The sequence below is a fragment of the Oreochromis niloticus genome, linkage group LG15 (assembly GCF_001858045.2).
Source record: "Oreochromis niloticus isolate F11D_XX linkage group LG15, O_niloticus_UMD_NMBU, whole genome shotgun sequence".
In the NCBI taxonomy this organism is placed as follows: domain Eukaryota; kingdom Metazoa; phylum Chordata; class Actinopteri; order Cichliformes; family Cichlidae; genus Oreochromis; species Oreochromis niloticus.
Genome location: NC_031980.2, coordinates 36593121 through 36618256, shown reverse-complemented (window position 1 = coordinate 36618256; position 25136 = coordinate 36593121). Strand labels below are relative to the sequence as shown.

Here is a 25136-nt window from a genome sequence, read left to right as displayed (position 1 = left end):
AGACATAAAAACGTTGTTAGGATGTCACCATAGCAACAGAACTCCCTTAGACAAAATGTGCTACATCACACCGCAAAATTGCTCAGTTGCAGCTCGAGGAACATGACAACAACCCTCGGGGATCATTGGACCACAGAAGTCCCCGGTAACAGCTCGGGGAACATGCTTACTTAATAACAACTGTTTCTTGATTTGATTCATCTTGTCTAATGACCAAATATGTGTCTGTCAGGTTTAAATAGTTGTGTGTGTTTTGTGAACGGATGCCAAATGCTATCATTTTGCTGTAAAGCATATTTACCTACGGGTATAAATAAAGTAACCTTGAATGCTCAGTAATGGCTCTGGGAACATGACCCATGGGAGCAACACTGCCTTCATATCCTCCAGATCCCAATCCAGTGCACCACAACAAGCCCAATCCAAGGACGTCCCATTGTAGAACCCACGGGATCCGAAGATCCGGATCCCACAGGATAGCCCTGTGATTCCAGCTGCACTGGACCCTGGGGTCTGTTTTGTTAGCAGAAGAGGGAACCGCACATTATGTGGCACTAGTTTTAATGTTGTAGCTGACTGTGGCTCACTGTAAATACAGTACTGGACTACAACTGCACAGGAACCTCATGTGATCTTGGAATTTACCCTCCACACTGGTCTTTGGTGGGGTGAGTTTTGCACAGGATAAACAGTCTGTGTGTGTTTCACTCAAATGTCCTGACTTATTGATTAAGCTTCCTCTGAATGGGCCTACATGCTGAGTAGCTTTATGAGGCACCCAAAATGCCATCAAAGGTCTCATTAATAATAACTGCAGCATCTGAAATTGTAGCATCCCACAAGACCAGACAATATGAAACGTTTCACTTCTTAAAAAAAATATTAGACATCTTGTTTATCATTTCAACAGCCCTTACAGTAGTGTCAGAAGTACATTTCAGTCACTGCCTTTAACATCTGGAGATGATGTTCTGAGGTTCAGGGAGTTGTAGGAGACCACCATCTTGCTACACTGAAATCATGATAATGACATCAATACCCCGAGCTAGCCGTCTTTGCTTCCAAGGGGAATTAAAATTCTATTGGCAATGTGGGGAGCCGGATCGATAACCCTGTTCTGCTGATTTAGCAGAGACCAGAGATAATATTTGTTTCTTCTTATCACAGACCAGTGCGCCCATTTACAGCAGATCATTGGAAAATGTATTACTGGTTGCACTGTATTGTGCTTTGGGTTTTGCTTTTGTTTTGGGCTGGAGACGTAATCGCTGCTCTGTGTCCAAATGTTATTAATATATTATTAGGCATCTCAGTGGAACAGGGCAGAGTTGGTTACTGTTGAGGTGCACAGTGATGAATTGACGTAGGACCTGGAAACTGGTGCCGCTTTAGTTTTTGCTTAAAAACAAACCTACAGAGTTTTAGCTGAGTATCAGGAAAGCATGCAGGGCACTGGGACTGAGATTTACAACACAAAACTGTGTCCTGACCAGAAAGTCGTAACAACAGAAGGCAACATAATTAGACATCGCTCATTCATGTTCCTTATGTTCCTCTGCATTTCTAAAAATCAGCATGCATGCTGACTGAAAGAGTTCATAAATGTTTGTAAATGTTTTTGATAGAGAACACCTTCTTATTTTGGCTGAGAAGCACAAATGGTTTTTTTTTTTCCTTTCTTTTCTTTTCCTTTTGGCAATTTTAATACAGCACATTTTATTACAGAGCAAATCAGCATAAACACACATTTGTTTCCGCATCTGTGTGCATCTGTGTTTAGTGCAGATTTCAAGGGGCATTTCACTTTATTAATGACCTCCGCGAGTGATAACAGATGAAAATATCAGCATATTATAGTTGTATTTATGGAAATGAATGACTGTTTTGAAATTAAAACATGCACCTCATGCTGGGACCATAATATGCTGCTTGTTTTTGTGGCTAATATTTCTCGAGTCTGTAGCAGTTTCCATATATTATATGGTCACTTTGACGATTGTTTTTCCTTTGCTCATGCATAAGCATCTCATGCAGGAGCAATATAAATCACTGTGCTTTATCTATCAGATACCAATGAGACTGGGAAATGAATGCATACTTTATGTTACGGGTATGAAAGAGAATTAATTCAAAAATAAAATTTGTGACACTAATGAGACACAGGCCTGCCATCATCACTCAGGCAAATGCATGAAACAACAGGACATAAACACAAAAAATTCTCATATTTCTTATGAAACAATGTTGACATAAGTGTTGATGGCTCTTTCTGATATATTGCCCTCATTTTAGAGCAGCGGAGCAGGGGGCTCCCTCGTCTATGGGATTGTGTGACTGTGATGTCTGTCTCATCTGTGAAACCTCAGGCCTCCCCTGAGACCAATTGAGAAAAAAACCCTAATGACTTGTGCTGTGCGTAGTTCTAACCCTCATTTTGAGAGAGAGCATGTAATTGAAATTCCTCCCATACAAAAGTTCAGCATTTTGGATTTGGTGGGGCGCAGGTCTCAAAGTGCACACTAATTAAATGCATGTACAGTATGATCTTTTGCTAGTCTTAGGCTATATAGTAATTAATCATGTACATAATGATTATTAAGTCAAAGGAAGCATTCCTCTGCTTTCTTTGAGAATTTTAAACTTTCTATGAATATCTTGATTGCTCAGCAGGATTTCACTGGAACAAAAGTGAAGAGGCTACCAATTTATGTTTTAGCTTTTAAAAAGACTTAAAGAAGTTAATAGTAAATATACTATTTTGGAGGCAAAATTATTATCATCATCATTATTATCATTATTATTATTATTATTATTATTACTACTCATTTTTGGGGGTTGTCTGTTCCTGCTGTGCCTATACAGAGGAGTGTATGTGATGCAGTAAGATTTTAGGAAACTTTTATATCAAACATGGGTTGGCCGAGAATAAGTAAGTAAGTACATAATTAGATTAGTAAGTAAGTAAAGTAATTAGTAAATAATACATTTCAAAGTGTATAAAAGGCTGAAGAGATAAAAAAGTCTTAGAGGTCACAGACTCAAATAAGAACTAGCTCTTTCTCTGCCTCTTCAGGGTGTTTCTCACAGATACTTTGAATGTGATAATATCTAGAATATATATACATGTATATAAATTTGTTCCAGAATGAATGAATCAATAAATTTCAAAGCAAAGCCAAGTCTGAAGAGATAAAAGAAGTAGAGGTCAGAAGCTTAAATCAAAAAGTTATATCTTTCTCTACTTATTTGTGGTATTTTCTTACAAATTATTTGAATTTGAAAATGTCTCGAAAATATGTATTTAAATTAGTCTGAGAATGTAAAATCAGATCACCATTTTTCTTGACGTAAAACTGAAACGACTGCAGGATAGAGCATGATTCTGCTTTGATTGCCTCCATTTCTCCCACCGGCCTTTTAATCACACTGAAGTGTTCCAAATGTAATCCCATCACATCTCTGACCTTTTGGGAGAGGCAGACATCAGTACAATTAGAGTGTGCTGCTTGGATTTCATGTAAATCTCTTTTAAATATGAGCTCCATCTCAGGGCAGTGGGAAAGAACGCAATAAGATACCAACAAGGTGAACTGCCAGTACTCGTGATACCATGTATCCACCATATTTAACCTTTTGCTATGACATCATAAAGCATGTCAGAGGAATAATGGGCCATGAGGATAATATGTTCATTTAATAATAAATCATTATAACATACAAAAACAAACAGAGTGGGAGGTCTTCTTAAATCCTAACAGATTTCATGCCTGTTTTTTACAACTGTGTCATTTTAATAAACTATGCTTTGGGTCATGTCAAGCTTTCAGTTTATAAATTTATATTCCGGTTTTACTTTTATGACAAATATGTGGAAATATACTGCATAATTAGAAATTTGGGGATTTTGTCATCACACATTTCATCATCAGATTAATCACAACCACCACGAGGTAATACCAAAGATAAACCTTTAAATATTTAATAATAATAAAAGAAACTACAAAAAATGTGTATTTAGACTGTGTATGAATGAAGAAATTTGGTTTAAAAGAGAAAAAAAAAACAGATGACCGGTGAGAAAGCCCTGAAAAGTGTTGAAATATTTTAATTATATTCAATTTTGAATCAGAAAAATTGCAAACTGATTTAAAGGGAAACTAAACTAAATTAAAAACTTTTAAAAGCAATGTAGAAAATAAATCTTTCATTACCAATTTTGCATCTGTCACATCAAGTGCCGGTCATGTGACTGGTTTATTTTAGACTACTGGTAAGATGTCCCTTAATTGCTTAATCTCAGATCATTTGTACCCACTTCTTGATTTTCTATCCTTCAACTCACTGAAAGCCAAAGCAGCTATTTGTAATTCACAATAAAAAAAATAAAATAAGAAAAATACAGCAGCAGTAGCAAAAACAATCGCTGTGTAACTGGAGGAGAAAAGCGACATGAGTGAGGGGAGCACATTACAGAAAAAGGCACAATCTACTTCCTGGTGCTCCCAGTTTGAATTTCAATCAAATTAGCATCTCTTAAACTCAAAGTGACCCGTCTAGCTCCATTTCATCTGAAATGCTGATGAGGTTCATGGCACAATTATCAAGGCAGACATCTCTCTCAAGAGGCAAGCCTGTTGATAGCAGACAGGCCATTGAAAAATTAAATCATTTCCAAGGCCAGAGAATAGCAGCAAAGGAAAAAAAAATCTGGTGCGAACAGGACACAAAACACACACACACACACACACACACACACACACACACGTGTGTGTACAGTATAGTTTTTATAAGTATAATCAGCTCCAGTATCAGTATATATAGAGCAGTTTATAAGGGGGTGGCCCAATGATGCTGCAGGAAATAGGTTGTTAGAAATTAACCATTAGCATCGCTTTCATCTTGCAATCCAGCCCAATATCCGGGTGAGACATCCCAGAAACTTATAATTACTGTCATATGCTTGTGTTTGTGCTATATTTATGGAGCTCACCCGGGGGATTCCAGGCTCTTAAAGAGTCAGGGGGAAGGCTGTCTGACTCACATCCATCCATCTATTGATTTTTAAACCAGAAAAGGTATATCGCCATGCCACTCAAGTCAATAGAAATACTACTGTGACATTCTGCTGGTCAAAATGTGACCTTTACAAGATGACAGAATGCGAAGCTAGAACACCCAAGTATAAAGACAACAATTCAGGAAAGCTTCAGAAACAACAATATTAATGTCCTCCTTTGGCCAAATATGACCCTCTCAGTGCCGGCTCTGTCTTCTAGTCAATGAAAGGAATTTAACTCTGTTCATTCTCAAGCTTGATCAGTTTTGTAAAGAAGAGATGGGAACTCAAAGCTTTACTAGCTACTAAAAAGGAAAAGCTGATGCTTTTTTTGTCAATGAATTTCAAACTGATACCCAGGAAAATAATACATTTTTAATATAACAGGGGATCATTTTTTATATATATAAAAATTACAAACAATATAAAAGAATATTTCTGTGACAGAGTGCAAAGTTCTCTGACATCATGCAAAAAAAAAAAAATCCAGTTAATTTCTGCAACAATATATTTATTGAGTTTTTAGAACACATAAAATACATGTCAAATCCAGTTAATATAACTAAGTATGACTGCATGACCAATACTTTAAGATTTTGTTTGCAGAGCAAAATCACAAAAACCCCAGAACATTTTTAGATTTTCTGTGGTAGCGTTGTGCTTCTGGTGACTTCTGTTATTGATCGAATACAGTCGGTAAGGTAGGCTGCCTCTATGTCTGTCTAGTTGTTAATAGACGTTTTTCAGCTCCAACCTTCAGAAGAATTATTGTACTTTTTACACACAAATAATTGTGTCATCCCGTCATACTGATACAATTTGCTACCTACTCCCAACACTAATGTTATCATTTTAATATTAGCCATAGTTACGATCCACTACCTTAATGATAGCCACACTAGCGGTCTGTGAAGTTATCTTTAATGTGTGTGCAGGTCATAACTGTTTAATACTTCAGAGCGTTCCTGACTGCTTAAAATTCCTCATAGAGAGTTGTTCAGTGTTTCTGTGTTAATTGTTTTTTTGTTTTGTTTTTTACAGAAGTGTTATTGTGTTAGTGATCAAATTTATCTGAAAAACTGGAAACATTTCCAAACTGTGAGAAAATGTATCAATTTAAAAACTGTGGTGAATCTACGTGCATATCATATGTACTTTACTACTATTAATATCAACAGTAGTAGGCCTCACTTGCTGCATTGCCCAGATTCTCCAATACATACTCCAGACTTCACACGTGGGAAACCAGCGTGTTGCCCCACCCATCTAACATGATGTGACATGTGTGTTGGTAAATCTATTTCTCTACTTACATTTCATGTAATTCAACACTGGTATTAGCAGTTGTTAGCCTAATGAGATGACTGTTCCTACACTTTATTTTTTGAGTCGAGAGCAGTTTCATGGCTCATGAACTTTTGAACATCCCTGTGAAACGTCCAAGCGGAATCTGGATCTTTATGAAATCTTAATCGGCTGTGCTTTAAATAAACACTAACGTCGTACATACAGAGAGGAAGAACAAGGCACTGTGCTGTCAGGCGGCAACAATGGAGCTCCTCGGAGAGCCTCGCGAGCCGCCCTGACATTGATATAAATAGTGTAAGCGGCATCATTTAGTCTCCAGAACTGCTTCACATTCATTGACAGCAAGTTCAAAGATGCAGCTAATTGCATGTTAATGTTTTTACAACATGTTATATTTGTAAAAATCTGCTGCATTTAATATGTCATTATGAAATACAACATTTCAAATACACGGTTGTTGACTGGTAATAATAATAATTGTCGTGATAATTATTAATTAATAATCAGCTCTGTGTAACTCATGCTGTCCCCTAATCCTGCTGATGGATTTAATCTTCTCTGTTAGAGAGCTATCTGCACTGATCAGTTTCATCAATGATACGCTCTTTAAAAAAAAAATACGATGCACAGGCACCAATCATGTTATGTTACAGCAATCAATGACCTTGTTATCTAATACTTACAATGAACCTCATTAGTCAAAGAGAAATCAATAGATGTAAGCTGCTCATATTGTATATCCTTTTTTTTTTTTTTTTGAGGAGATGATTAGTCGAGGTGCTTCACTGTCATGTTTTCTTATTCCTTGAACTGTGATGGAGACTGATGGACAGATTTAGATCAGTAACATCTAAGCACCAGATGGTTGTTGCATGCACAAGTAAACGCACTACAGAATAATATTCAAATGCACTTAAATTACAGTTTTAATTTAGTAGATGTTATCTGTGTGGCGAGAATGTGTTTGTAGTCATTATCATTATCATCAGCGTAGATGAGGAAATGTAATCATTAACAACTAAAATCCTGAAAAGAAAGAAAAAAAACACATCACTGAATATTATTACCAATGAATTAATTATTTCAAACTGTACTGCCATGCAGTTTCACATCTGCTGGGGAGGTGTCCACATGAAAAATTCCTGTACAGATTATCACCCACTTGAGTCGACTAATTGCTTGCAGCTGAATGTTCTAATTGAGCCACAACAGTCCTAAGGCTATTTTCATAAAATCATTGTGCTCATGAATATAATATGCCAGCCAGATATAAAAACAACTTGGAGTGCCAACAGGATCTATCAAACTCAGTGAAGCCTCAATCCAATTCTCCACACTTCGGGGCCACATCAATTTCGGATGTTTAAAAGTGAACACAGTTTTCCACACACGAGTACTAATGTGATTTCCCCCCACACACTTAAATTAGTAGACCAGAGTAATTATGGCAACAAATATTTTTGGTTCTTGAATCCCTTTATTGATGTAGGCTGTACAGTAGGAAATACTATTTTCCTTTTTTTTTCCACATACAGTGTGTGTGCAGGGGAGTGTTCAACAAAGGGAATGTTTTCAGCTGAGCTAGCCTCAGCAGGAGCCAGACAGCAGAGCAGAGTTTAGACTCGGGGAGGAACGGAGGGCTCAGACCTCATGCCAATGAAACAAACACTGCATTCCAAACAGGCAAAACAATCACCACGTTCCTTTTTTTCCCATTTGAGGATAATTATTTTTGGCAGCAGGGGCAATCTTTCATTACATTTGCTTCCTATTTCAGTCTATTGCTGTAAATAAACGGGCAAGAGAAAAAGAATGTGTAATTAGTCCCATATGCAGTCTTGGACATTTGTCAAGTTGTCCTTGAATCTATTTTCATGTCAGTGTACTCTTTTTGCTTTTTATGATACGGACTACATAAAAACTCCAATCCATGCTTTCCACTCGTATAAATAATGACTCACTAATCTGTTCTCACATTTCCATGGTGATCTCAAAAGAACTTTATGTGTGTTTTGTCAGACGTAGGTCTTGTAAAGTACCTGTTTTGTGGATTTTGAACTTGTGTCCCTCGCAGAGACCTCTTTTATGACAGTTTTTTCTCTCTCTCTCTCTCTCTTTGAACGCTACAACACCGACATCACGGTGCTAAAAACACATTTAAAACAACATCTGAAGTACAGCCTCTGGCACTCTCAGGATGTGAGCAATGAACCCCAGTCCTACAGACATCAGCGTCTGAACTAGAGACACTGGTAGAGAGCGTTTTTGGGATTTGTTGTCAGCCTCCTGCTGGGTCGGTATTTGTGCTTCAGTTTACTGTTTACTGTTGTGTACGAGCGAGGCTGAGGCCAGCGTAATACATATGGCCACAAGCGGAGAGAAGGCAGGCTGCAGCCTTTCAGGACAGACAATGTGAGTCAGCTATCTGACTTCATCAAATAGGACTTGACAATAACCCCCCTGAATACAAGGGCTCTACTTTTTTATTTCATTATTTTTTTTTATTTCCCAAGGCGGCGTGCCAGAGTTGCTGACGCTCTCATACCGTCCAATATCTCTCTCTGTGGCAGTCATATGTCATTCCATCCTGTGCACTTTGGCTCCAGTGGCATCCCTGTGTGACAACTGGTCTCGTGTATTAGGTCTCATGTATGCAGCGTTCCTGGTTAGACCAAGTTTGCAAGTGTGTGTGCACGTCAGTGAACGTGTAGATAGCTTTGCATTTAATGACAGCTACAGAGATGGTTTCAAGCTTGCACTGTGGCACATCAGTGTGGTGTTAATTGATTAAACTGTCCATTAGCAACCTTTTTTTAATAATGGAAATTAAACAAAAAGTAGGCAAAAAGAAATGTTTCCATGAGAGCGATACAAATAAAAGCTAAATGAAAATGTGCAGGCTCACAATAAAATGTTTATTTTTTCAATGTAAAGTTTTATTCATGTGCTTACAGTAAGTCTGGAATCAGTAGAATTATCTGCCATAATTTTATCTGACGTCTTGGACTGAAATACATTTACGAGCTAAATTCCTTGAGAAATTTCCTTTTATCCTTGGTGACATAACGCGGTCAGAGTTACGTAATAATAAGATGAACTGGAATTACTGACTTGGTCTGCAGTGTTAGCATTGTGACACTGCAAATAATGAATAATCTGCAAAATTGGAATTAAATATTTTTAGTGTTTGTTGTCTCATAAAAGCCTAAAATTCAGTTGGACTGAAGTCAGACTGGTAATGAAAATGTTCTCATTGTATTGTTGGTGCGTTAGTGTTTGTTAAAGCAATATTTGCACACTCTGCAAACCTGCAATGTGATAAATGTGAATATCATTAAAATGCATATTTTATGTATTTCATGTTGACTTTTTAAAGCTCCGGCCCAAAACAGCTTTGGTGCGTGTTGCCTTTCACTTCCTTAGGAACACTAACGACTGCCCTCAGATGTTCTCGTGTTCTTCTAGTATTGCAAATAAATGAACAGGAGTGGAGAAACTTCTCTCCCTCAGACCACACCGCTGTTGTTCTTGGAACTGCAAAATGGTTAACACATGACTTTATGCCATTAGACTTTGGCAGCTGGTGGTGAATTGACAAATGCAAAACTTAGTGAGTTGAATTGTATATTTCATTTTAAAACTGTCAACCCCAAATTTTGCGGTCTGAGTGGAAAACTCAATACAGATACATATGCAGTAAGGTCAGCTGCAGAAAAATAACTGTATCCATGCACTTTTCATTGAGTGCATTTATTCAATTCTGACACAATTTTTGGTGCCACTCTAAAGCAATACTGGGTGCCAAAGTTAACACTATCAATCAGAGTGTGAATATCAGATATGGAGCATCTTTGAATCATGCTAACAGCCTGCTCTTAAACTTACCAGCAGGAATTTAGACATGAGATCAGTATGATTTAGGAAGTTTAGGAAATTCAGATAGTAGAAGTAGTGTTTTGAACATTTAGCAAAGTAATACACATCATACTGTAGAAATACTCCAGCATTTTAATCTTCATCATAATCAATATTTATCATATACATTTTTTTCATTTGTATTTATTTGTATCACATAAATGCAGATATTAAATGTATGTATATAAGAGCAGAAGTGGGCAGCAGTGTGGATGGGAAGCTTTGTTACTGTACTCTGTGACTTTGGCTGTGTTGCTGTGTTTTAATCTGCTCTCCCTGGGCTGTTTGCCCAAATTGATTTAAAATTCCAAGTTCTGATGAAATTTCTAATTCTCTTCTGCTCGGTTTCGGCTGTCTCAGTAGTGCAATCTTATTACACACTCATATTCCGTTTTTCTGTTTTTATGCAACTGACAGCAACACTGTTATTGTTCTGGGTGACTTTTACTCCAAAGCCAAAGGATACGGAGGATTTTGTTTCTCAACACAGGATGCCAACAGGGGCAACCATGCAAAATGAAATGGTCAACAGCGGTCTACGACAAAGAAAATGTTATCATGCTTATCAATAATTTCCCTTCTGTGACAGTGGAAAGTACCTTTAGATTTATTTATTATTATTACTGTGATTATTTGGAGGTGTCTGCAGTGTTACCTTTGTGACATGATCTTGTAGGCGTCTGGAAGATAGCAGTTTATGTTCTCCATCTGGAAAGGGTCGGCATCGCAGATCTTGTCGTCCGTTCGGCCATAGTTGGCGCTTTCGATCATTATGACATCACTTCCTGGACACCGCAAATCAATGGGGTAACCCTCACAAGACAGCTCTCTCCGCACTAAGCCAAATGGCAGGGCAGCTCGACTAAACCCTGAGGGAGAAGAGAGGGAGAAGGAGCTCTATCAGTGCGGATCGAAGCATGAAGCTGCGCCGACTTAGAGGAAGAGGGAGGCAGGAGACAAAAGAGATCAGAGGTGGATATACACAAAGGAAGCATCTTCAAACATCGCTTTCTCTTATTTTATTCAGAAGATATAACTTTTCATCAATATAAATGAGAAATCTAAAGAGTAAAAGCCAGACTGGACTGCAACTCTGACATACATCAGTATGCCGAGTGAACATTTCAGATCTAAACCGCACCAGGGAGCTAATGGTGTTAGTATGTCATCCACGTGCCTTAACTGCTACTAAAAAAAAAAGAGAAATCAATATTTGTCATTAAAGTCTAGTTTGTCAGCTTAAATGTCTGGAGCCTTGTTTCCCCCTGTGACCATCTACATAAGCATGCCGACACAAGAACAACCTTTAAAGGCGGATGTCACGTTAACATAAACAATTAAATAAATACATTTTTAACCATCTTTGTCTTCTCCGCTGTTGTCGTGTGTTTCACTTCAATACGGGAACTCACTGACATTGCAGAGTCTATCACTGGAGACTTGCGGTTTACTTGCAATGCTCATTTTTCTATCCAAAATGAAAAAGAACAACAAGCATGACAACATGAGTGTAATTTAATCCACTTCAGTGCTGACAATCGAAGGCAAGGCTATTGGGAGGCTGAAAAAAAGAAAAAAGGGTTTATGAATGTGTGTGTGTGTGTGTGTGTGTGTGTGTGTGTGTGTGTGTCGGGGAGGGTGAGGGGGTAGGAAAAATAGAAAAGAAATCAATATTGTGGCTCGGCGAATACGAACAATGCCAAAAGCCATATTTAAACTAAAAGTGAACTACCTGCATAAACTATACCGGTCTGCATACTGCATGTCTTTTTGGCGAGGGCAGCTTCCTACAGCTATGTCATGTCAGATATCAAAGAAACCTGGCACGGAGCTAAAAATGATTTTCAGATGCTTCTCTGCAGACTCTGACTGAATCACGGCTGAATAAAAACTACAGTTTATCTGCATCTCAGTCACCTTTATAGTGCTTTAAACATCACTGTTAATGCAACTTGGTTGATGGCTTTGTTTCCGAAGAACGCGTTTCCTTAATGAGCTTTATTCACAGTCGCAGAAGAAAATAAAGCACGCCGCCGCCGCCACTTCTAATGCACTAATTCATTTGGCTCCTGGACAAGTCAGGGCGATCCATATGTGCAGTTGTTTGGAATTATGAAGCACTTTATTACTTCACGAGGCATTGTGTGACATGTTCTTTTGTGGCAGCTGTTTACTTAAAGCCACCGAGTAAATTGGTCAAGAAAGGCTAAGTTCATTGTACCCTACTGAATGATTCATCAATTAATTACCAATACAATTATCTTAGTGTGATTTAAACGCAAAGCTACAGTGGCAGGGGATTAGCATTCTGCTTTTTATGCTTTGCCTGGAAATGCTCCTGTGGTATTTTACAAAGTAAGATAAATGTCAGCTTGTATTGCCAGATCCACCGTTTGTGAGCCAATCAGGTGAAAGGCCTGTTTCTGAAGGTGCTCGGTGAGGAGCTCGGGGTAAACAAAGGATATATCTGTATGGATGAGGGCAGCTGCCCTGGCCTATCACTAAAAGACTTTTATTTGTTTGGGAGCATAAAATCATCAGGGAAGGATCTTTTTTCCTCCACTTGCACTTTTTGACAGCAAACTTTCTCATGTGACCAATAGACATGAAAAAGTAAAGGCTTTCAAATATGATAGGTTTCGGCTGTATTTCATTTTTGCAGCCCCTTTCTCTCTCGAGTCAAAAAGAACGCTTAAGGTGATAAACAATATATCAGAGATGTTGGCTTGAGAGGAAAAAAAAACCCAAGTGAAAAACCCCCTGAAAACACAGCATGTTAAGAACAGGACTTGACAGCCAATCTTGAGTTCGTGTCAATGTACTCCAGCTTTGTCAAAAGACTGAAATATGATGTGTAGAGCCTATGTAAAACATCACTCAAACCCGTATCGCAATTTTTACGCTTAAATCATGTCATAAGTGGTAGATGTGTAATGGAAACTCATCTATTGCTTTTCTGTCAACTGTTGTCACATCAAATGAAGAAATGACAGCTTTCACTTTTTTTCTGCATATGAGGAATAAAAATCATTTTAAAACGTGTGATTTCAATAACTGAAGCTAGCATTTTTGCTACCCTGCCCTAATATAAAGGTGACTGGGCAGCAGATAAGCATGACTGGGTGGGATACGTTAAACTTGGCCTACTTTGTGGCTCCGAGTGATCTGTTTTTTTGGCCGTGTGTAAGACCTCTGAGTTTGATCTCCAAATCCACAGCCAAACCCACTGATGCTCTGCGTTTCTGCATCACTGTTAAAACACTTAAATCACTCTGCAGGGCCTTTACAATCTCCACTTCTGGTTTTTTATGATTTAGAGCTGATGCAGTCTCTGCGCTTAAGTAGGAAAACAGCGGCCGGAGCAATGAGGAGATAAATGCAGGCTCAAGAGTACGGTACGACTTCTACAAAAACGCACTGGCAACGCTGTGAAATAATTTTCTTGTTCATATTCCTGGTTCTCAGACAAAATTGCTGTCCTCTAAACTCATTTCATTCACCAGCTGGGCTTGTGCATCATGGACCAAAAGCAGCATCGTAAACAACCTCCAAAAGCCTCTCTCAATTGATTAGGCCTGAGGCTGATTTTTTTCCTCTCTCTGGTGTCAGATGGTATTTTTAGTTCATGGGGAGATGGGTGACAAAGATAAATCAATATGGGGCGACAAACAATAGTTCTGTAAACAAATGTCAGTGGAATAGATGGGAGTCCTTATTTCTCAATTAAGTTAGTAATGTTGTATTGTTTGTACAAGTATTTCATTTCATTTATTCAGTTTTGGATGAGATCCTCAGAAAATCTGTCCTCTTCACATACGCATTTGTCACTGTTTCACTTAAATAAGTATTGACCAAGATCGGCCCCACAAAAAAAGAAAAAGAGAAAAAATCATTTATTCTCTGCAATGCCGAGAGACTAAAATGTGCACTTTGAATAATGTTTGCTTAGGTTCTTTTATATTGTATAATAGAGGCTTTGTGCGACTCCTGAAAATAAATCCTCTTTGTCTGTTTTCATATAGATAGTATGAAGGAACCAAAACACCATCGATCACGCATCGTAATTACAAGAGAATAATATGATCACACTGAATCCAACATAAACAAATCCAATGCTTACTGTCTCACTTAACTAAATGATTTCATTATTCAAATGAGCCAGAAAAGTAATCATTATTTTGCTCATGGGGCCATTAGCATAACTATTCAGTGAATGCATGATATGAAAATTATTTACTTTCCATACGGTGACAGTAAAACATGTCAAGAATATCAATACGTGGTGGATGCTAAAATATTGACTACGTAAACCATCTATTTTGGTTTTCCTGCGCACTCTTGCTGATGTTCTAAAAACCCATCCAGACAGAGCTCACCAGTTAATTGGAGGAGCCGAGGGCACTTGTTGCTATATTATGTTTCAGGAACCTCTTTACCTCGGAGCTTTCTACAAAGAGGCTGCTGAGCAGACAAAATGGCGCCACCCAAGTGTACGCTGATGGTTCACGGACAGAAAAACATAATCACAAGTCTGTGCCTGGAAAGAGTTTTTAGACGTGCTGGTTTTCTCGTGTCTTGTCCGAGCTATGCGGCCACGTGCTCATAAAAGAAGCCCCATCTTCACTGATAGCACGCACTTCAGAGATCTTAAAATACGAGATGCTATTTTACTAGCTTTGATGTGCTTTCACTTTAAGATGCACTCGAATGTATACAAGCTCTTAAAAGATAGATTTATATCAATCAAGCACAGAGAAGGAGAATCTTTTGAAACATTCTCTGCATTAATTAAACAGCAGGGAGTGAAAGTTTAAGACACAGACAAAAAAAAAGATATAATATGAAAGCTCAGTCCTGTCACCATGGCAACATGATGGGAGCAGAGACATTATTGGCCAGGCCCTTATCGCGGCCCTGTTGACACTCTTTCTAATCAGAAATTCTGTTCAGCCATCAACCCCACCCCACCACCACCACCACAAGGAGACCACTCCGGCTCATCGTCATCGGCTGTCACGGTGCAGAGCGAGGATCACTGACATCATCGTCCCGTAAAGCATTCAGTTAGGGCTCTACTCTTTCTTTAACGTGATGCGATTCCATAGTAAACCTTAAAAAACAGCGTGCATTTCCCAGTCAACAAGTGAACACTATAAAACATCTGTTTGCTTTAAAAAAATAAATCTGGGCACTTAACCTTTTGACACGTGTTTGTAAACGCTGTAAATGGTGTTGGAACAGGCTAGTAATTGACTCTGATTGGTGTATAGCACCTCTATTTCCATGGGTTATAGCACTTTATTAAGCCAGTGACAAACCTCTATTTAAAGCTTTCCACTCCAGCTTTTACTACCCAGACTAACCTTTGCGATGACATTAAGCACGTACAGAAGCTGAGGCTGAAGAACTGTGAGAAACCTCCCATATGTAAGGTGGGCCGATTAAGCGCCGTCTCGTTGCCGTAATGTTTTAATTCATTTTTCTCACAGATGAGCCAAATCAATCGGAAAGTGACCATCTGTTAGGATATGAGTGTCATTGAAGCAGAGGTAATGACGAAAATGTCTTCCTATTTCACAGAAATGAGGAGACATTAGGATCTTTTTCAGCCATGTAGAGACTCTGTAGTCCCATCAAGCCGGATAACAGACATAAAGAACATGCAGTCAAAACGGCTGCATTTAATCAGTACACCAAACTTACTATCTTTCTATGAAATACAGTTTTTTTTTCAGTATTTCTTTGCTCCGACCTTAATGCATAAATGAGAGGAGAAGCAGTCTGCTTTTCATCACAGCTATATTGCATCCAGCAAATGGTTTTTAAATCAAAATGACTCTCTGCAACTCCAGTTATACTTTTTCCAGAGTTAGTCCAGGGGCAAGGCAGAGGTTGATCAAAAGGTCTATTCAGTCATCATTGTGCCCCGAGCACAAAAGAGGACTCGAGATTATTTTGATGTCACACCAGATAATTTTTCTGTCGAGAGCCAATGAGAAGTGTGACGGGGACGCTCCCGATGCTTGTCGTCTGCCGTTAACGCAGCCCTTTGATTTTCCTCGCTGCTCTGATGAGAGCTAAACAGCTGCTTGTAAATGAGCTAGCATCGCTGCTCGGCCAGCTATTATTCTGCACTCCTGAGCCGACAAGGTCGCTTGCTGGGGGGATTTTGGGTGAAAGGAAAGTGTGGCCTATAGCATTAGCTTGGAGCCACAGGAGACACAGCTTGACTCCCCCAGGTTCTGGCACCCCCGAGCCCCCTTCCTTTTTCCTTCGAGTTTGCGAAGGAAAAGAAACCTTTAAGTCAAAACTCTTCCCACAGTGCTGATTCTATAATCCAGAGATATCCTTTACAACAGCATGCATTCTTAAGAAGTCAGGTCCATGCAGGGGAGGAGAAGAAAGAAAATATTGCATATATCCTGCAAACAGCAGGATATGGTAGACTGCAGATTCTGTGTGGCCATTGTAAAGAAGAATTGCACTACTGGCTTGACAGATATTAACGTTCTTTGGAATTCCTTCATATTAACTTTAGCTTATTTTGGAGCAAACAGCAGTTACACATGTAGACGTTTCATCTGTAATTCAGCCCAAAACATCTGTATATAATTAAAGCGTTTGAAATTATCATATATATATATATATATATATATATATATATATATATATATATATATATATATATATATATATATATATATATATATATGTCTTTAAAACCTACTTGCACATAGGGAGGGAGACAGGATCAGAGAAGGATATTGGGAGAAGAACAAGAGGCAAAGAGCAGCAGGAGAATGAGCATTCCAACCTCATTTGTATTCTCCACCATCCAGTTCACTCCAGTTCATTTACATCTCTGCTACTTCCATAGCAACAGCAGGGGGGCTATCAGGAGCATCTTTGATATAGGTACATGACTCTGAAAAAGATCTTGTCATTTTTCTCTGAATAGGTACTGTGAGAAAAAAAAAATCATTTTCCATCCTTTTGGTTTGGGTGGGCCTCCTTAAACAGAATTTTAACCTGTCACAGACTTTTTTTGCCCCCCGTTTAGTTTTTTCCTCATCTCCAACCAGCGCCTGTAGACATATGTCTACACTAGAAATACCATCATTGCATAGGAAGGAAATATAATCCTGTGGAAACCAAGCACCCGAGCAAGGCCCGTGTATTTAGACTTTTGCATCGAGTCAGACAGAATCAAAATGCACAACAATGGCAGGAAAACACAACCTCATCAAGCTGCATGTACACTTGTATGTAAATCAACCTTTCGGCCTAATTAAGCTCTATGGGGCTCATCAAGGTCATAAATCCCATTTTTTCATAAAGCATTATTGACTTCACATTATCTGCACATGTCGGCTGACTGAGCTCGCACAAGCACACAGTGTCATCTCACTGTCTAATATCGGATAGCCCTGAGGCCAGGCAGTGTGTGTGCGTGCCCGTGTGTGTGTTTGTATTTGTGGGAGAGAGAAATGGGGAGTGCTTTTTAGGTCACACACAAAAAAGCAAGGACATCTTCCGGTAATGAAATGGCTGCGATGACCATCAAATAGTAAATTTTGTTTCATGGTCCCTAACAAATGGTCACTGCCAGACTTGAATTTTAAATCGCTATACATTTAGAGATTATCAAAGAGAGGTCAAGGCTTCTCGCCTCGTGTTAGTGTGATACCAGGCACAGTGTGGAGGGTTTACTGCAAGGATTCAAAAGGTAAAATATTCCAAATTGTGACACAATTTTTACATTTTTTTAGCAAAATAAACTGTGATTATTATTTAACTTTAAAGTGAACATGCTGCATGCTTTGTTTTATTAGTAGTGGCCTGATCCCACGAGCCAGTCCTAAAGAGCTTGATGTGGGGCAGTCCCTGTTAGGGCTGTGTGGCACAGTCATAATTCTGTGATCATGATTATTTAACATGACGGCTCACTGACTTCTGTGGCCTTTGCTGAAACTCTGCTAACTCTCTGAATCCAAACAGCTGAAACAACCAGAAATAAACCTCCAGTAGCCACCAAGCAAGTTTAAAGGTGGGAGCAAAGAGTATCAGTGTAAAGGAAACGAGTGAGCTGAAACCGAGAATGCGAGCGTGAGACACACAATGTTAAGTACAAATCTGATTACCAGCCCCAGTTCCTCCAAACAAGGGCAAAGCATCTTAGTGACAGCAGGTCTGTCAGAACACACTGAAAATATTTAGCATGTTTTTAAATGCGATGAGTTTTTTGCAAAACACCAGTCAGACTTGTTTGTGTTTGTCACGTCCATACCATTTTCACAGTTTCCATTACAAAGAATGTAAAAATTGGACTGAGATGCATTGGGTAGCACAGACTTCCTTCTCTGCTCCAATGAAGCGTTTGATGCTCCTCAATTCAGTAAAGAAGCATTTCCCAATGGGTCACCACCAGTGGCAGTACACACAAATGAGAAGGATCCATCTGCTGCATGTTTGCCTTCCCAAAGTGCACTTCTTCAAGCAGGCCACAGCAGTGGTTCCTTTCCCCGAGACTCAGCCCTCATGTGTATGCATTTGTGCCACATTATTCAGCTAGTGCTTCAACTGACCCCCACCTGGCATTTAAATTCCCTGACCAACACGCTAGTCATGCCCTGATGACACGACTACTGCTCCAACTGAATTCTTTATGCAGCTCTTACTCAGACTAGACTGCAGACTCGCTGTCTTCTAGGTTCGGCAGATTGTTATGTGACAAAACACTGTTTTAATCTGATACAATGGCCTCATCCAAGGTTATGCACAACTCCAGAGTACTTATCTGACAAAGACAGAGCAACAGTTGTTTGGTTTGATTTGATGTTTTTGATGAAGGATTTTCTTCTTTTTCTTTTTTTTTTTAATCATGGGACAGTTATCTTAAGATTCCCTTTGGTTCAAGGATTCCAGCTCATAACTCTTGAATAGAAAGTTGAAATTGAATTTAACTCAGTTTATCAGGGATTTATTTGGCACTATTCAGTATAATCCAGAGGCTAAGGCTTACCTTGATGGCCTTCCATGTTACGTGTGTTTTTCCCCCAGGTAAATCATCTTACCTTTGAAAAGAAGGTCCGCACCAGCATTTGTATGTGTGTGTCTGCTTGAAAGTTTTACTTCTGGAATAACCTCGTCTGAATCACGTCTGGTGCCCAAAATTCTCACTCCTCCATCTGTTTCCAGCCCTCACACATGTCACAGCAGGGGCACTTTGAAGTTCTCATTTGAGAATTTATCAGATGTCGCTCATGGTTATCAACCTTATTTACTGCATGCTGGCTATTTTAAATAATGGTGGTGGTACTGGTGTGTTTGGAGGGGGCTGTCTTGAAATTAAGGTACAAAACCGAATAAGAGGCATGGGTAAGTAATATAAAAATGCACTAAGAGGGGTTTGGGGTTGAGTTGATATCACTTATTTCATTTGATAGTCCTTTATAAGATGTCTTTCATTACAGTTTTCCTTCCGCCCATCATTTATCCAAGAGTGGGGCTTAAAAGCAGGAGCCAAAGCCCCTGACATACAAACACACTCAGGGGTCATTCTGACTCACAAAGTCACACGAGGTCAAGTCATAGCGATTTTACAAGCGCATAAACGCCCTGAGCTAGCATGTGTGAAGCCTGCCGGCAACTAAACCAACATGTCGTGACATCTTCATTCTAACTAAGCAGTTTCATTATTTACTGCAACCTGCTTTGGCACGATTTGGTCACGTAGCCAAGAAGCACAAAAACACAGAAGAAAGTACAAATACTAACTATAGAGAAAAGCTGTAAGTTAACAAAGCTTCATAAAAGGGCATTCAGACTTACTTCAAAAGGTCGTGGCTCTAAATTCAGTATATTTATGGGTGTAGTTTCACCACCCCTCAAATACAGGAGCCTCTTCAGGATTTATAGCTGCTCTAAATCAGGAATGAAGAACAGGACTCCAGTAAGGGCAAGCAGGGATATATTACATGTGACTCTTGAGAGCGAACTGTAAAATCTGTGAAATCATAAGGCTCTAGATATATTACGCTCTCTTAACAGAAGCTGTCATTACATGTCCTGCAATCAGTTTTCTTTGCATGACATTCAAACCATACCTGCACTTTCCTGCGAGCGCGTCTTTCGGCAGTGGCCCTCACAATGAAAATGTGATTACGTCCTCTTTAAACACCTGCAGATTGTTGCTGTTTACGGATTTCAGCTGTTGAAACGAGTCGATGGTTTCATAAACAGCAGTTCAGGACCACTTCACTGCCTTAGTTGCTCTTGTTGTTGAAATCAGAAGGTGCGGCAGAGCTAAACTGCTCGCGCTGATAAATACGTGTAATTCACTCTATGAAGGAAAACGGCATAGAGTGCACAGTAAAATCCATTCATGAGGATTTCCTCCATCTCTGATTTTGCAGAAGGAGCTGAAAAGCGAATATGGACACGCTGCGACCCATGTGACCTGAACTCTGCGGTCTAATCACCTTAATATTCCTCATCATTACAGCAAAAGAAAAAAACCCAACATTTGCCTTTTGACCAGCTGAGCTAGTTCATTTGTGTGGCACAAGGTGTTCACGCTGGTTCTTGTTTGAAATACTATCGACACCGGATAATCAAAAACATTCGACTCATCCTCCCCTTGCAGACAACACTTCATCAGTAGTCCTTGCATGAGGTCTGTCTGTAGTCCTTGATGTCCACTACACAGGCTGTAGCAACATAAGAGCCTGTGCTATTTCTGCTATCATGCGAGGAGGTTTAGGTCTTTTGTTTTTGTTTCTGCTGGATATACCGAAACCTTTAACATCAAATCTTGCAGCAAACCCGGGTTTCAGGCACAGCAAGTAGCAAATATGGAACACGAGGGCAAACACAGACACAACTTTTAAAATGGAGGCATATCTGTGACAAATTAAAGCCTGCTCAAACCAAGATGCTCACATACCTCTAGTCACATCTGCCACGGTCACATTAGAGACTACCAACAAAAGCACAAAACAATAAATTTTCCATGAACAATAGTCTCTGGTTATAGACCACTGCACTGGAGAGTGATAAGATAGATTTGTTTTCCCATATTTGGGATTTAGAGAAAAGACTTGATAAGGTTATCAGAACATGTTGTGTAGATTGTTTGGGATATACCTGCATGATTCTACCAGGGCAAGAACAAAGCGAGACAAAGCATGACGGTAAAACAGAAGACAGACAGAGACATGTGGGTAAATGACTAATCTAAGGGTGCCTGAGATACGACCGAGCAGAGAGCTCGTGGGACCCGTGTGAATTCCCGTTATCCAGAAAGATCAGCCCAGAGAATGATGGGACAAGGTAGGTTTCACACTAAGTCTGAGGCTCTGTCATGCTGAACCACTCTCTCAGACAGGCCTGAAACCCAATTAAAGACCATATTAGAGGTTGAGCAGCACATCAAGAAACACAGTCTTGTTGTTTTGTAGCACAGGACTGGAACACTCGTGGCTTAATTAAAGCAGTAACTGTATTTGCAACAGGAACCTCTTTGCTTCGGTTTAGAAAGAAAGAAAAAATTACCACAGAAAGCTTGTGGAAATGTGTGAGAAATTTGGGGGCAAATTGCTTTATGAAAGACACTGACTGACATGGCATTGTATCTGCTGTCTGAACTGCCGCATCTGTGTCGTGGCCCCAGATCTGGGCACGACTTATGGATGGTGACAGCAAACAACAAACTAATGATGCTTTCCAAGGTTATCTCCGCATAAATAGCCTTTAAGAAGAATGCTGACGCAGCAGTCCAAATCCACTAACGCAGGCTACTAGGAAGCTGTTAAAAACCTTTAGCAAGGGCAACGAGTTAGCAATCACAGATTTTGGGTTAGTGGAACATCCTTAAACTGCCTCAGTAGCCAGGTGAAAGGAATGTCAGTGTTTGGGTGGGAGAAAGGAGAGTGCCAAGATGTCAGCGCTTCACCATGCTTGTGCATGACAAACACCAACCTGGAGCCAGCTGTGACAAAGCCCTAATCCAGAAAATCCCTCCTTCCTTTGCTGAAAATCCTAATGAGGATTTGAAGTACTCGGCAGGGAGGAGACCCGGGGGCTGTGGTTACACCTTGCCACTGCTTGCTCTCCCAGTCATTGTCTCCTTATCTCCTTATTGGCCAAGCCTGGCTGGCGATGAAAGAGACATGACAGCATGGTGGGCCTTCGTACACAGGCCCCACGCCTGCCTGGCTCCGCGGGGAGCCAGATTCCACAAACAAGCAGTCTGCCACAAAAAACCAGGATGACATCACACAGGAGGTAGAAAGACAAAACCAACAGAGGTTGGTTTAGACACACGAGATAAAAGGAAATTTTAAAAAATCCAGCCCTTTAGCCTTTACCGTTTTGCTTCAACAATAAGCAAATTGGAAAGTATGAAAACTTAGCATTTCAGAAAGTAATTATGCAAAAACTGATTTGTCTCTGTTAACAAATTAGGTATGGGCCAATGTTTTCAAAGGCTGGCTCATAGCTAAATGCCAAATTAAGTGATCAGGGGACTGGAGCATGGCGGCACAGCGGGGTGCTATTCTTTTTCCACGGACACAAACGAGTATTCAAAAAGGGAAAAAATGGTTTACTCATTTAACAGAGTATTCTCTTTTTATTTTTAAGACAACTTAGAAAGAGGCATCTGGCACTGGGCAGAATGAATGGCTAATGATTAGTCTGAGATACAGTATGTGTGCCTTTAAAGGCCGGGCTTATGATAACAGGATTTATAGTTTACCTGATTGGATTTACCTGTTAGATAGTTATCTTCTTATCTTCTTGCCCTAATGCTGGTCAGTAAGACACTGGGGCAGAAAAAAGGGAACAACTTGGAAAATAAAAAGATAGCAGCCTGCCATCTTAATGAAGTTATAAAAACAGGCTTTTATGGTTACAAGAAAAGGCTAAATGGGTCAAATAGGTGGTGCCAGAGCACTGGGAGGAGTCGGGTCCTGCCCTTGCAGGTCCTGGTTCACATTATGCCGCGGGCTTTTACTTCTAGCAATTACATTTTCAAAACACCTTGATTATTTCTCTCCACTGACTTTGGTGTGACAGCTTTTAAAACCCTTCTCTTTTCATTTCACGCGGTACAATAACAGGCCCTTTCTTGCTGCCCTTGAGAAATCTCAAGTACTTCAAACATTTTAAGCATCGAGGAGAAACTAGCGTGGTTCCAGGGTCTGTGACAGAAACGGGAATTCTCAAGCTTGTTTTCCACTTTTGCCACTGAACAAACAGCTTTTATTATAGTGCAATGGAAGAGAAAATAACCGAAGTTTAATTTTTGTTGCATAAGGTCGACATGACCTACTTGAGATTGTTTTTCGTATGTTTGCTTATACATCTACAAAACATGATCTGTAACATCTGTACACTGTTTAGTTTTATTTTCGCAGTTTCACAAACTTCCCAAAAAGCTCCCAGGAAAGGGAATTTCCTGATTAACTGTTGATAATAATTTCAAACCAACAATGGCGTATGAAGAACAGTGTGGGGACAGGCGAGTGTGTTGCAACTTTCGCCCTCCACCCTCCCATCGCATTTCTAAAACAGAGTCCCTGCTCTTCAGTTCGGCCCCGTGTAATTCCAACAATCATCGGGAAACCTTTGAAGAGAGCGTGCGGCTGAGCTAGGTGTGAATTGTTATTCTGTCACTGATACATACAAATCCTTTCAACCCCACCAGAATTCACTAAATTATTTTGAAAGATATGTGAGCCAATTTAATCATGTATTGCACGGGTAAATCACGACTGGTTTTTTTTGTTTTGTTTTTTTGCAAAAAAATATTATTACTTCGTAAATTACACCTTCACCTCATTTTAGGTGGGTTGTCATGGTGATATCCACAGGGAAAGCCAATGGGACAAAAGGAAATAAACCCGATACTTTAAAGAAGACCACTGTGAACGTGAATGTTGTGCTGATGCAAAACAATATGACAAACAGACAGAAATACACAGACAGACAGACAGATAGATAGATAGCTAGATCAAATGAATGCTATTAATCACTGTGTTTAGATCGCCCTCGCTCTGTTTCACAAGGTAAATTAAAGACTGTAAACATAATTAATTAGTGGAAGGCAAAACATGCGTCGAGCATTGTGAATATTAATGTGTGAAGCCTGACGCTCACCTATAAGCTGAAACCAGTGCTGCTGGTGTCTATGGCAGAATTCCTACGAGCTCTTTCTATTTTAAAAGGGCATTCCCACACTTCAGTATTTCACTTCCATGAATTTAGGGGGAATTCAAAAGGTCAAAATTAATTCACCAGAGGCCAAGATATTTTTGTCAAGTCTTTCCGTCTTAATTTTTTTCCCACTTTTTCCAGTCGCTCTCCTTTTGAACTGTCTTAATGGATTGAGTACTAGTTCTTATGCTAAATAATTTTCACCTGATGTCTCTCTCTCTAATAAAGGTGAAGCTAAATTATAGACGGAGAGCAAAAAAAAAGAAAAAAAGTCTATATTATAACCAGCACTGGTCTCATATCATCGTGAGTGATCGTAGTATCTATGTCCTAACGATGCCCGTGTGGGCTTTTGTGCAGTATTGTCTGAAACGTATGTAACAAATCAATTTTGGAAATTAATGCTGCAAAATAGGCTGAGGAGGGTGCAAGTCTGAGAGGTGAGGATGTGAAGGGGAAAAGAAAAAAAACAACAGGGGGGAGAAACGAGCCCAGGAAACACGGTGAGTCAGAGGAGCAAATACAGATATTCATGAAGAAGGAAACGTGAAGGAATGAGACAGATGGTCAGTATCAGGATTGGCTGTGTGTATGAGTCTTTCTTTAGATACAACAAAAAAAGAAAAACTGGAAAACTAAC

The 25136-nt window shown here is 39.5% G+C and overlaps 1 protein-coding gene across 32 annotated transcripts in view; it reads right to left on the bottom strand.

Annotated features, from left to right (window-relative positions):
• The window catches only part of adgrl2a (adhesion G protein-coupled receptor L2a), a 90529-nt gene that overhangs the window by 43122 nt on the left and 22271 nt on the right, over positions 1-25136 (bottom strand). For all 32 annotated transcript variants that reach the window (XM_025898617.1, XM_025898623.1, XM_025898624.1 and 29 more), the window contains exon 3: positions 10935-11148. In XM_025898617.1, coding sequence (XP_025754402.1) covers positions 10935-11148 — 214 coding nt within the window. The remainder of the gene's footprint in view (positions 1-10934; positions 11149-25136) is intronic.